Source organism: Pongo pygmaeus, chromosome 18, assembly GCF_028885625.2.
Source record: "Pongo pygmaeus isolate AG05252 chromosome 18, NHGRI_mPonPyg2-v2.0_pri, whole genome shotgun sequence".
NCBI classification, from domain to species: Eukaryota; Metazoa; Chordata; class Mammalia; order Primates; family Hominidae; genus Pongo; species Pongo pygmaeus.
In genome coordinates, this window is record NC_072391.2 from 16,894,825 (window position 1) to 16,908,914 (window position 14,090).

General features: G+C 47.7%; 1 protein-coding gene across 2 annotated transcripts in view; it reads left to right on the plus strand.

Annotated features, from left to right (window-relative positions):
• Window positions 1-9,763: 9,763 nt before the first annotated feature.
• The window catches only part of GSPT1 (G1 to S phase transition 1), a 40,619-nt gene continuing 36,292 nt past the window's right edge, over window positions 9,764-14,090 (plus strand). Inside the window, exon 1 of one of the 2 annotated variants that reach the window (XM_054453340.2) lies at window positions 9,764-10,362. In XM_054453340.2, coding sequence (XP_054309315.2) covers window positions 10,008-10,362 — 355 coding nt within the window. In that variant the 5' untranslated portion in view covers window positions 9,764-10,007. The remainder of the gene's footprint in view (window positions 10,363-14,090) is intronic. The other variant, XM_054453339.2, reaches the window with a different exon arrangement.

Sequence of the window (14,090 nt, forward strand, 5' to 3'; positions counted from 1 at the left end):
TATCTGACCAGGTTCCCCATCCTCCACCATCCTCTAGGTAATATCTGGTCACCCTGCCTGCCTTCAGCAAGAATCCTGTTAGGTGGGCTTAGCCAGAATTCCCCCTTACCCCTGATGTTTCCTCTTAGTTGTTTCCATTCACTGCCCTGCTCCCTGCTCCTTGGATATAAATTCCCACTTGCCCACACTGTAAAGGCAACATATGGCTAGCTGTGGCGGTTCACTTCTGTAATCCCAGCCCTTTGGGAGGCTGAGGCAGGAGGATCATTTGAGCCCAGGTGTTCAAGACCAGCCTGGGCAACATAGTGAGACCCACCCCCTACAAAAAAATTAAAAAATTAAGTGGCTTGAACCTGTGGTCCCAGCTACTCCAGGGGCTGAGGTGGGAGGATCGCTTGAGCCCAGGAGGTTGGGGTTGCAGTGAGCTGTGATCATGTACTGCACTTCAGCCTAGGCAACAGGGCAAGACTTTGTTTCATTAAAAAAAAAAAAAAAAAAAGCTGGGCGCGGTGGCTCACGCCTGTAATCCCAGCACTTTGGGAGGCTGAGGTGGGCACATCACTTGAGGTCAGGAGTTCGAGACCAGCCTGGCCAACATGGTGAAACCCACTCTCTACTAAAAATACAAACATTAGCTGGGCATGGTGGAGGATGACTGTAATCCCAGCTACTCAGGAGGCTGAGGCAGGAGAATCACTTGAACCTGGGAAGTGGAGATTGCAGTGAGCCAAGATCATGCCACTGCACTCCATCCTGGGCAACAGAGTAAGACTCTGTCACAAAATATATATATATATATATATATATATATATATATGTGTATATATACTTTTTTCTGGGGAGAAAAGGAAGAAGCAACATGTGGTTGCCTTTTTTGAAGAGGAAGAATTGGACTAGTTTGGTGGTGAAGGAGGCAACAAACACACATATTAAATTTCTTTTCTTTCTGGACCAGGTGCAGTGGCTCACGCCTGTAATCCCAGCACTTTGGGAGGCCAAGGCAGGCAGATCACCTGAGGTCAGGAGTTCAAGACCAGCCTGGCCTACACAGTGAAACCCCATCTCTACTAAAAATACAAAAATGAGCCAGGCTTGGTGGCGTGCACCTGTAATGCCAGCTACTCAGGAGGCTGACACAGGAGAATCACTCGAACCCGGGAGGTGGAGGTTGCAGTGAGCTGAGATTGTGCCACTGCACTCCAGCCTGGGCGACAGAGTGAGACGCTGTCTCAAAAGAAAAAAAAATTGTTTTATTTCTCATGTTAAAACATGATACAAGGTGTTGAGGCATTGGCAATCAGCAATCGGCCAGGCGCAATGGCTCACACCTGTAATCCCAGTACTTTGGGAAGCTAGGGTGAGAGGATGGCTTGATCTGGGAGTTAGAGATCAGCGAACATGGCAAAATCCCATCTGTACAAAAAATACAAAAAATTTAGCCAGGTGTGGTAGCTTGCATCTGTAATCCCAGCTACTCAGGGGGGCTGAAGTGGGAGGATTGCTTGAGCTTAGGAGGCGGAGGTTGCAGTGAGTCAAGTTCATGCCACTGCACTGCAGCCTGCATGACAGAGCAGGACCCTGTTTCAAAAAAAAAAAAAGGCAATCTTGAGATTCCAGGTAAGTTTGTGAGTGATGGTGATTCTTTATACTGTTCTATATTTATAAAATGTTATATATATATATATGTGTGTATATATATATGTGTGTGTGTGTATATATATATATATATACATTTTTTTTTTTTTGAGATGGAGTCTCGCTCTGTTGCCCAGGCTGGAGTGCAGTGATGCAATCTTGGCTCACTGCAACCTCCACCTCCTGGGTTCAAGCGATTCTCCTGCCTCAGCCTCCCTAGTAGCTGGGGCTACAGGTGCGTGCCACCACGCCTGGCTAATTTTTTGTATTTTTTTAGTAGAGACGGGGTTTCACTGTGTTAGCCAGGATGGTCTCGATCTTCTGACCTCGTGATTCGCCTGCCTCAGCCTCCCAAAGTGCTGGGATTACAGGCGTGAGCCACTGCGCCCAGCCAAAATTATATTTTTTATTTTTTAATTTATCTTTTGTAGAGACAGGGTTTTGCTATATTGCCCAGGCTGGTCTTGAACTCCTGGCCTCAAGCACTCCTCCTGCCTCAGTTTCCCAGAGTGTTGCAATTATAGGCATGATCCACCATACCCAGCCTTAAATTCTCAAAAAAATTCCCCCTTTCCCAACTCTACTCCTGCCTCAAACAAATGTAATCAAGGAAGACAGAAAAAATATTTTGGTAAAGACTTGGGAACCCAGGCTGAAGTCCGAAAGTCTGAATAATTTCACATGGGATCTTTTTTTTTTTTTTTTTTTTTTTGAGGCAAGGTCTTGCTCTGTCGTCCAAGCTGGAGTATGAACAGGGCTTGCTGCAGCCTCAGCCTTCTGTACTCAGGTGATCCTCCCACCTCAGCCTCCTGAGTAGTTGGGACTACAGGCATAAGCCGTTGCACCCTGCGTTAACTTTTACTTTGAAATAATTACAGACTCACGAAAAGTTGCAGAAATAGTAGAGAGATCCCAAGTACCCTTCACCTAGCTTCTCCCAACAGTAATATCTACCATAACTATAGTACACTATCAAAATTCAGGAAATTGTCATTAAGACAACACAAGTAACTAGACTACACACTTTACTTGATCTCACTTGTTTAACCTTTTATTTTTGACTTCTTTAAGTTACAAAAGCAATTTGTCCATCAATGGATAAACAAACTGTGGTAAAATCCATACAATAAAATATTAGCCATTAAAAGGGATGAAGTGGCCGGGCGGGGTGGCTCACACCTGTAATCCCAACACTTTGGGAGGCCAAGGCAGGCAGATCACAAGTTCAGGAGTTCGAGACCAGCCTGGCCAACATAGTGAAACCCCATCTCTACTAAAAATACAAAAATTAGCCAGGCATGGTGGAGCATGCCTGTAGTCCCAGCTACTCGGGAGGCTGAGGCAGGAGAATCGCTTGAACCTGGGAAGCAGATGTTGTGGTGAGCCAAGATCGCACCACTGCACTACAGCCTGGGCGTCAGAGTGAGACTCTGTTTCAAAAAAAAAAAAAAAAAAAAAAATGGGATGAAGTACTGATGCCTGCTTCAACATGGATGAACCTTGAAAACATTATGCTAAGTGAAAGAAGCCTGCCAAAAAAGGTCATAGTGCTATTGTGATATAGTAAGAGATATATATTTGGGCTCTGCCCTCAGTTTCTGGCACAGAGGTTCTAAAACTCTTGACATTTCCTGAGCAATAGAGGTGCTACGTGCATCATTTGTTCTAATATTTGGTATTTGACCCGAGTTCCTGACACAGAGCTCCTAATCCCTTGGCATTTCCTAGGTGAAAGGAGTGTCTTTTGTTCTAATGATGCAACTCTTTTTTTTTTTTTTTTTTGAGACAGAGTCTCACTCTGTCGCCCAGGCTGGAGTGCAGTGGCATGATCTTGGCTCACTACAACCTCCACCTCCCAGGTTCAAGTGATTCTCATGCCTCAACCTCCTGAGTAGCTGGGGTTACAGGCGTGCATCACCACGCCTGGCTAATTTTTTTGTATTTTTAGTAGAGACAGGGTTTCACCATGTTGGCCAGGCTGTTCTCAGACTCCTGAACTCAAGTGATCCGCCCACCTCGGCCTCCCGAAGTGCTGGGATTACAGATGTGAGCCACTGCGCCCGGCCTAATTTTCGTACTTTTAGGAGAGACGGGGTTTCACCATGTCGGCCAGGCTGATCTCGAACTCCCAACCTCAGGTGATCTCCTTGCCTCAACCTTCCAAAGTGCTGGGATTACAGGCATGAGCCACCGCACCCGGCTGGCTATTACATCTTTAACACATCTCCAAGGTTTCCTAATCTCCATTTTGAACAGAGAGGGCTTCAGCAGGTAATAGTATCTGGCCTAAATGTATTTTGTTTCTTTTGTATATGTTTTGTTTTGTTTTTTGTTTCCGTTTTTTTTTTTTTTTTTTTTTGACACGGAGTCTCACTCTGTTACTCAGGCTGGAGTGCCGTGGGGTGATTTCAGCTTACTGCAAACTCTGTCTCCCAGGTTCAAGCGATTCTCCTGCCTCAGCCTTCCAAGTAGCTGGGATTACAAGCGTGTGCCACCATGCCCAGCTGATTTTTGTATTTTTAGTAGAGACAGGGTTTTGCCATGTTGACCAGGCTGGTCTCAAACTCCTGACCTCAGGTGATCTGCCTGCCTCAGCCTCCCAAAGTGCTGGGATTACAGGCGTGAGCCACCGCACCCCGCCTAATGATGCAACTCTTGATGGGCTCCTAGAAGATGACTGGTCACCAGAAAGGCCAAGTCATGATTAGAAGCTTGGAACTTTTAGCCCCACACCCAACCTCTCGGGTGGGCAGAGGGGCTGAAGTTGAGTTAACCAGCAACGGCCAATGATACAATCAATCATGGCTACGTAGTGAAGCCTCCATAGAAACCCAGAAGGACAGGGTTCAGAGAGCTTCTGGGTTGCTGAACATGTGGAGGACCCTGGAGGATGGCACACCTGGAGACAGAATGGGAAGTGTGTGCCCCTTCCCAGCCCTGTGCATCTCTTCCACGTGGCTGTTCATCTGTATCCTTTGTAATATCCTTTATGGGTAACTGTAAGTAAAGTGTTTCCTTCAGTTCTTTTTTTTGAGATGGAGTCTTGCTCTGTTGCCCAGTCTAGAGTGCAGTGGGGCACTTGGCTCACTACAACCTCTGCCTCCCGCGTTCAAGCAATTCTCCTGCCTCAGCTTCCTGAGTAGCTGGGATTACAGGCACCCACCACCACATCCGGCTAATTTTTCTATTTTTTTAGTAGAGATGGGGTTTCACCATGTTGGCCAGGCTGGTCTCAAACTCCTGACCTCAGGTGATTCTCCCTCCTCGGCCTCCCAAAGTTCTGGGATTACAGGCATGAGCCACCGCGTTTGCCCTGTTTCCTTGAATTCTGTGAGCCACTCTGGCAAATTACCTGAAGCCGTGGAGGGGGTCATGGGAACCCCCAATTCATAGCCAGTTGGTCAGAAGCACAGGTCACAATGTGGAACCTGTTATTGGCATTGGAAGTGGGGACAGTCTTGTGGGACTGATCCCTTAACTTGTGGGATCTGTCCTAACTCTGGTTAATGTCACAATTGAGTGAAATGATTGCTTATCCTGTTGGCGTCTGCTGAAGAATTGGTTGGTGGTGGGTAGAAACTCCCTCACATACTGGTGGAGTACAACTGGCCCTTAAACAGCGTGAGCCTGAACTGCGAGGGTCCACTTACACATCGATTTTTTTTTTCAATCAAATGGGGATCAAAAAGACAGGATTCTCAGGATTCAGGAACTCAAGTGTAGGGAGGGCTGACCTTTCACATACACAGTATAGATTGTGGGATTTTAGTATGGTTGGATTTTGGTATCTGAAGGGCTCCTGGAACTAATCCCCTTCCTCTACCCAGAGAGGACTGTACTCTGTGTTGAGTGGTGACTTGTGTGTGAGAGTACGAAAAACTCTGATTTTTCCTAAGTTTTCTAAATTATTAGTCCTGGGGCGGGGTACGGTGGGTCACACCTGTAATCCTAGCACTTTGGGAGGCTGAGGCAGGAGGATCACTTGAGGTCAGTAGTTCCAGATCAGCCTGGGCAATATGGTGAAACCCTGTCTCTACTAAAAATACAAAAATTACCCGGGATGGGGGGGGGTTGTGGCGGGCATCTATAATCCCAGCTACTCAGGAGGCTGAGGCAGGAGAATCACTTGAACATGGGAGGTAGAGGTTGCAGTGGGTGAAGATTGCCCCACTGCACTCCAGCCTGGGCAACAAAGCAAGACTCCATCTCAAAAAATAAAATAAAATAAAATTTAAATAGCTGGGTGCAGTGGCTCATGTCTGTAATTCTAGCACTTTGGGAGCCCGAGGCAGGCAGATCACTTGAGATCAGGAGTTTGAAACCAGTCTGGCCAACAAGGTGAAACCCTGTCTCTACCAAAAAACAATACAGGCCAGGCACGGTGGCTCACGCCTGTAATCCCAACATTTTGGGAGGCCGAGGAGGATGGATCACAAGGTCAAGAAATTGAGACCATCCTGGCCAACATGGTGAAACCCCGTCTCCACTAAAAATACAAAAATTAGCTGGTTGTGGTGGTGCACACCTGTAGTCCCAGCTACTCAGGAGGCTGAGGCGGGAAAATCGCTTGAACCTGGGAGGCGGAGGTTGCAGTGAGCCAAGATCACACCACTGCACTCCAGCCTGGGCAACAGAGCGAGACTCTGTCTCAAGAATAATTAAAAAATAAATAAATAAATAAATAAAAAATAAATAAATAAATAAAATTATTAGCCCTGTGTCTCAGCAGTCTTAAATGAGTATCAAAGGACAGTATCATTCCAGCTAAATTGATTAAGCACTTTTTATATACCGGGCATTATACTAGGCAGTGGAAATGTAAAGAAGATTAAGGTAAGACCCTGCCCTCAAGTTGCTCAGTCTTAGCACAACTAACAAGAAAGATTTTTCCCTTTCCTGCTGGAGCTCTGTTTGGCAGGTCAAAGCTTTGGAAAACCAATGGAGTGGGTTTTTTCCTGAATATCCATAATTATCCTATTCAGAGACAAGAAAATTAATGACATCAACTGCTTTTCTAAGCAGCAGTCTGAGCAGTTTCTGCCTTTGTCCCTCGAAAAAGTACCAGGCAGAAGAAACTCTGCTAATTCAATTAGATGTGAAGAACTAACCTATGAGAAAGGATCATTCAGTGCTGTAGGGGTGCTACATAGAGGAGAGTAGTATTCAAAGACAAAATGCTTAGAGAAGGATGTGTAATTCATTATTTGAGTCAGCTGATTGTGTTGACATTAGGAGTGGGTGGGTGGGGAGTGAAAATCTGGAAAGAGAAGACATTTCATTTAGAACACATTGTATTTTTCTTGTGAATATAAGATGAAAATCTTTTATTCAGTAGCAATATAGGTCTCACATAAATGAAGTTCTAATTTTTATAACAGTTGTTAAGTTCTCTGTAAATCTGACAGTCACTTAATACCAACTTTAAAATGGACATTGTTAAGTATGATTCAGTGGGGTCTTCAGGTATAATAATAGGCTATAACCAAAACTTCCTATTAAGCAGAGGCAAACTCGGCCGGGTATGGTGGCTCACACCGATAATCCCAGCACTTTGGGAGGCTAAGACGGGTGGATCGCTTTTTTTGTTTGTTTGTTTTTTGAGACGGAGTCTCGCTTTGTCGCCCAGGCTGGAGTGCAGTGGAGGGATCTCGGCTCACTGCAAGCTCTGTTTCCCAGGTTCACTCCATTCTCCTGCCTCAGTCTCCCGAGTAGCTGGGACTACAGGCGCCCGCCACCAGGCCCGGCTAATGTTTTCGTATTTTTAGTAGAGACGGGGTTTCACTATGTTAGCCAGGATGTTCTCAAACTCCTGACCTCGTGATCCACCCGCCTCGGCCTCCCAAAGTGCTGGGATTACAGGCCTGAGCCACCGCGCCTGGCTGCTTTTTTGTTTTTGTTTTTGTTTTTTTTTTGAGACAGAGTCTCGCTCTGTCGCCCAGGCTGGAGTGCAGTGGCGCGATCTCGGCTCATTGCAGGCTCCGCCTCTCGGGTTCACGCCATTCTCCTGCCTCAGCCTCCCGAGTAGCTGGCACTACAGACGCCCGCCACCACACCCAGCTGATTTTTTGTATTTTCAGTAGAGACAGAGTTTCACTGTGTTAGCCAGGATGGTCTCAATCTCCTGATCTCGTGATCCGCCCACCTCGGCCTCCCAAAGTGCTGGGATTACAGGCGTGAGCCACCGCGCCCGGCCTAATTTTTGTATTTTTAGTAGAGACGGGGTTTCACCATATTGGCCAGGCTGGTCTGGAACTCCTGACCTCACGTGATCCATCTGCCTCAGCCTCCCAAATTGCTGGGATTATAGGTGTGAGCCACTGCGTCTGGCCGGTATGTGTTTTTTTAATCCATAAAGCTTGGTAGTTTAATATTATATTCAAACTACTGTAGCCTAGGACTCTTTTGAAAAATACTTCACAGCTTCGTTTTTGACCTCATTAGGCTGAGTTCTCTTTTATCTTTACAATACAGATGTTTAAAATTAAAATACAGATCGGCCGGGCGCGGTGGCTCACGCCTGTAATCCCAGCACTTTGGGAGGCCGAGACGAGCAGATCACGAGGTCAGGAGATCGAGACCATCCTGGCTAACACGGTGTAAACCTCGTCTCTACTAAAAATACAAAAAAATTAGCCGGACGTGATGGCGGGAGCCTCTAGTCCCAGCTACTGTGGAGGCTGAGGCAGGAGAATGGCGTGAACCCGGGAGGCGGAGCTTGCAGCGAGCCGACATAGCGCCACTGCACTCCAGCCGGGGCTACAGAGCAAGACTCCGTCTCAAAAAATAAAAAAATAAAAAATAAAATTAAAATACAGATCTAGATCTGGATTTTGTTAGTTTTTTTTTTTTTTAACAACCTAAGGTTGTTCAGAAACGTCTATTCTATGTATGTACTTCTTTAGTCTGTAATTTCTAGGCAGATTAGTTGCACCGTCTAGACTCCTTTCAGAAAAATACCAACAATATGTTTTTCTCTGTCTTGGGCTCCACATGGGTGAATTACAGGAAAGCTTAACAGGTACTCAGAGCAACATTTTTTCCTACTTCATGAAGGGCCTAAATGCGAACTCTAAGTATTTCTCTTTTGCTTTTGTTCTTTTCCCAGGTTTACCTAATCTGTAAGTGTAAGATGCAGTCAATGAAAAGTACTATGGGAATTCTTGAGCAAATCAGACCATTCAAAAGGAAACCACTTCACCTAATGGTGCATAAGGAAGCTAGACTCACCAAAATAACCCTGTTAGGTACAGCCGGATACACCATGGAATACGGCAACCCTCTGTTTAATTTGCAAACCCTTTGGCAGGGAGGAGGAAAGGATGGAAAAATTTGGGTGAAGGCTTTATATGACTAGTCAAACAAACAGTGAGTCATTGAAAGTTTCCAGTTAACAATCCCTTCTGCCTGGGCAGAGCCTGGGCCCCAGCGCTTTATGAGCCACACTGCAGTTTTAAGCTGGAACATCTCACGGTTTTATTGTTTCTTCCACGAAATGATTACATAAAAAGAAATCAGCTTTGCAATCTGCACCGACTTTGAAATGAAGGGCAAAATCTGGTTGGGGTGAGGAGAAAGAAGGTGGAAAGAGAATAAGGTAGGGAGACTGTGAGGCAGAGAACGCAGGAAAGGTGGTGAAAAGAGAGTACAGGAATTTTCGGGAGCTGAGTGTATTTTTCTTCCCCACGTTATAGATGCTGTCCGTTTTCCCGCAGCCTGTGTCCAACAGGCCAGAGTGGACCCCTCCTATGGGCTACAATACTCTCGGTCTTCGGCCCAGCCCAGAGCTGCACCAACCAGGGCCTGCCGCTGCCCCCCCACCAGGTGACAGGTGGGGCCGCCGAGCGGCCACCAGACCTCCGCCTCCTCGCGTTGCCTGCCGGGAGCCGGAGCCGCTTCCGGTTGCTCCCTGTCCCTGAACTCCGACTCCCGTCGGCCCCCGGGAAAACCGCAGCGGGCTAGCGCGGGCGCTGCCGGAACTTGTAGTTCCTCTTCCCGCCGCGCTAAATAGCTGGAAACGGGGGCGGCCACAACAGAGAACTACCGAGGCGAAGGTACGGGTGGCGGCGAGGGGTCAATCTGCGCCGAGCGTGGGGTTGGCTGTGAGGCCGTCGGAGGTGGTTGGGTGGGAGGAGATCCGCTCGCACACACGAGGAGGAGGGTTGAGCCGCCGCCGCCGCCGCCTCTGTCGTCGTCGCGAGTGTGGAGTCGGGACTGGAGCTGCTGCCGCGGCGACGCCGGGGATCTTTGTCGCTAGCTCCCAGCCCTTCTGCCCCGCCGCCTTCCCTCGGTCAGCGCTGCCCACTCCTCCCCGGCCGGGCGCCCCTGCCTCCATTTCCCGCTCTCTGTCCACCACACACACGGCCCCCCCGATCATGGATCCGGGCAGTGGCGGCGGCGGCGGCGGCGGCGGCGGCGGCGGGAGCAGCAGCGGCAGCAGCAGCAGCGACTCGGCGCCTGACTGCTGGGACCAGGCGGACATGGAAGCCCCCGGGCCGGGCCCGTGCGGCGGCGGCGGCGGCTCCCTGGCGGCGGCGGCCGAGGCCCAGCGGGAGAACCTCAGCGCGGCCTTCAGCCGGCAACTCAACGTCAACGCCAAGCCCTTCGTGCCCAACGTCCACGCCGCCGAGTTCGTGCCGTCCTTCTTGCGGGGCCCGGCAGCGCCGCCACCCCCAGCTGGCGGCGCCGCCAATAACCACGGAGCCGGCAGCGGCACGGGAGGCCCTGCGGGTAAAGGCCCGGGACGCGGGGCAGCCCCGGGGACGCGGGAGGAAGCCAGGCCGGGCGCCGGAGCCCACATGGCGTAGGGGTGCGGTCCGGGGGCGCGCGGCCCTGGTGCCCGGCCGGCACGTGGGGCGCTGACAGTGGCGCCGTCCGCCTGGGTGGGGCGCCCGGAGCCCAGGAGCCGGCCTGCGCGGGGCGGCCCGCGGCGGTGGCCGGGCGGGGAGCGGACAGCGGGCAGCGCGCCCAAAGACCCGGACCCGAGTGCCGCCCCTCCGCGCCCCTGCCCTGCTCTGGAGTCCGCAGTTACTCCCTTGAGATGGGAACCGTATGGGACGGAGTGGGGGCCGCGGCGGATCCCTGCCACGAGGCGCAGAATGAGGACAGATGGAGCCAGGAGTCAGTTGGGTGGGCGTTTAGAGATCCGAGGAGTTGGGGAGGACAAATGCCCGAGTTTTCCTTTCACCTTAGGCCCAGCCGAGAGAGCGTCTTCTGCTGCGTTTTCTACTATTGAAACTGTAATTACGGTTTAAATTATCCGTGGCCCCGAACCGTCCTGAAGGAATCCCAAGATGCATTGCAGCCTTGTGATCGGGCAGAAACTTGGCTATCAATACCAAGATCTGTTTTACCCTTAGCATTGTGTACGCTTCTAAAGTTTACAAAGTGCCACAAAGTTAGGATTCCTCACTTAATGTGTGATCGGAGACTATATTGATTTGTGTCTTTTTAAAGTGAAGCTTACACTTTTATCCTTTGTCAGCGACACGTTTAGAGAATTTTCATTGCTGTAAAATCGTTGACCTTATTCAGATTGCTTGGAATAACTCACTGTGTTCGTGTGTCAGTCATTCAGTCTATTTCTTCAGACACTTGAGCATTTGTTATAATTTAGTAGTTGTCACGTGTCTTTCTGACCGTAGCTGGTAGACATACATTTTTTAATCCATAAAATTTCGAGTTAACTTTGGTTTTTAAACATCTTCCCGTACTTAGGGGTTGCTTAAGTGGTAGGTAGCATGCTTGCAGGTGCTGACGTTGTAGGAATAGCAAATGAGTGAACTTACGTATTCTCATCATGGTGCTTATTTTGTGGTAGCTGGCATGCTTTCAGGTACTGATTTTGTAGGAATGTCAAATGAGTGAGCTTAAGTATTCTCTTCCTAATAGTGCTTATTTTAGGAACTATCAGTGTTTCCTTAAAGAGAAAATGAAAAAGGAAGGAAAAGGCTGAACGTCCTTTCATCGTTTAGCCAGGACATTAGTGGGCTGGGTCATGACATCCAGCGCATTTTAAGTGAGAACACATTGTTGATTTCTCTCTTTAAAGTTCTGTATTGTAGTGGTTCTTAGATAAGCGGATATTATAAAAGTGCTCCAGGAGTTTGCTTTCTACAGAAATTTTGTCACCGTTCGCTCTTTCTTGGTAAAAGGATAGCGATTGGAGAAACACTGACGATGTATGTACGTCAACACGGTTGATTTGGTGGTTTTGTTGACAGTGGCATTTCTTTTATTTGTGTGAGTGGTTGATGTTTTCTTTTGAGGAGATCGAGCACGTTCAGGGTGGTACGGCCGTAGACGATGTTTTCCTTTTGAATAAGGAAGTTTAGCTTGTAAATCTTGACTTACATCAAGCCATTTTGACTGCCTAACCTAGTTCACTTCTCAGCTCCTAAAAGTGCCCATTCCCTACCTTACTTTGCAGATTCCGTTTATCCAGCCATTTTCTTTCTTAGCTCTTCCTCCTTTCTGTGGAACCACCAGCACCACTCTGACTAGACTCAGGACTCCATTTACAGCCTGTCCAGCCAGTCATCCGGGGATAACCAACCTTGGTCTAGAATGGTCACTGTTGGTGACTTGGTGACTAGGTATTACCTCTTATGCAGGCTTTCTGTCTTCCTGATAGTTGCTAATTTGTAGTTACACCTAATCTTTTTGTCTTTGACAATGCTAGAAGTTGGAGATACGAAAACCTGTAGGGAAGTAGCTGTCAGTAAGAAAATCCCTACATCACGGTCAGCTTTCTTGTTTTTAATCAAAAAACTATTTTGGTGTTACTGACTTTACCAGTTGCTTCTACCAAAATGCCAGTTAATGTATTTAAAAAATTAACCTATGTAGGATGTCTATTTGGAAAAGAACTGATTTTCTAAATTGAGGTCCAGGGTTATATTGGGACTGTTGGATTATGGACTATTAAGTCCATAAAAAGCCAGCATCAGAGAACAATCAGTGCTTATAAAAAGCAGGGGGATAAATAGGAAATAACACCTGGATTGGAACTTACAAAGGGGGAACCAAAAAGTTTGCAAGGTTTTTTGATAGCGAGGAAGTGGACAATAGGGATAGCACGTTTTGCTCTTTAGTTAAGCCATAGCTGAAATTTGTGATGAGTGTGTTTTTAAACTGCATGCCGGGAAAGCTGTTGAAGGAGCCTGGAGAGTCAGACCTTGGGATTCAGTATTGACCTTGGATCTCTTTGAAAACTAAAGAATATAGGTTCCTTAAGAAATAATTAAGTGGAACCCATTTAAGTGTAATTAAGTGTAATTCATTTAAGCACAGTTCTCTAGAGCCAAGTAAATTGGCCAAGAGATTCTCCTTAAAAATTGAGGTCCCCAAATGAATGAAAATATAGAAGACAAGGCTTAATGTATATTAGAACAAGCACTTTCTCTGATAGGATGTATTTAAGTTGCAATTTGCACCTAGTTTTTTTATTGTTAGATAAGAAACTGGTTTAGTGATTTTAGGGTTACTTGGACTTTTTAGAACAGCCAGAGCTTCTAAAGTAATGATGTGGTGTTCTTTGCATCATCCCACCTTTAATGTTTCTGAGAACTCAGTGCCATTAAGAAATAAGCATGGAATAAAACCAGCAGCCCTCAGTACTTACTTGGAGGAGGCACTGTCTCCAAAACTTAGCAGATTGTATTGTGGAACTTGAATTTTAAAGAGAAACGTTCTGTTTTGTAGTGTTCAGTATTTGCTGAATGCCTTATTTATTGGAGGAGGACTTTTTTTTTTTTTTTTTTTTGAGATGGAGTCTCGCTCTGTTGCCTAAGCTAGAGTGCAATGGCACCATCTTGGCTCACTGCAACCTCCTCCTCCCAGGTTCAAGCAATTCTCCTGCCTCAACCTCCCGAGTAGCTGGGATTACAGGCACCTGCCATCATGCCCAGCTATTTTTTGTGTGTGTGTGTTTGTAGGGATGGGGTTTCACCATGTTCGCTAGGCTGGTCTTGAACTCCTGACCTCAGGTGATCTGCCCGCCTTGGCCTCCCAAAGTGCTGGGATTACAGGTGTAAGCCACCGCGCCTGGCCTTTTTTTTTTTTTTTTTAATGATTGAGATTTAACTTGCACACTGTAAAATTCACCCTTTTCAACTGTACAAGCTGGGCGCATTGGCTTACACTTATAAACCCAGCACTCTGCCAGGCTGAGGTGAGAGGATTGCCTGAGGCCTCCATAAAACATAATGAGACTGAGACCCTGTCTCCACGCACACACACACACAAAACTACAGCTGGGTGCAGTGGCTCATGCCTGTAATCCCAGCACTTTGGGGAGGCTGAGGTGGACGGATCACCTGAGGTCAGGAGTTCGACACCAGCCTGGCCAACGTGGTGAAACCCGTCTCTATTAAAAATATAAAAATTAGCCAGGCGTGGTGGTGTGCGCCCATAGTCGCAGCTACTTGGGAGGCTGAGGCAGGAGAATCACTTGAACC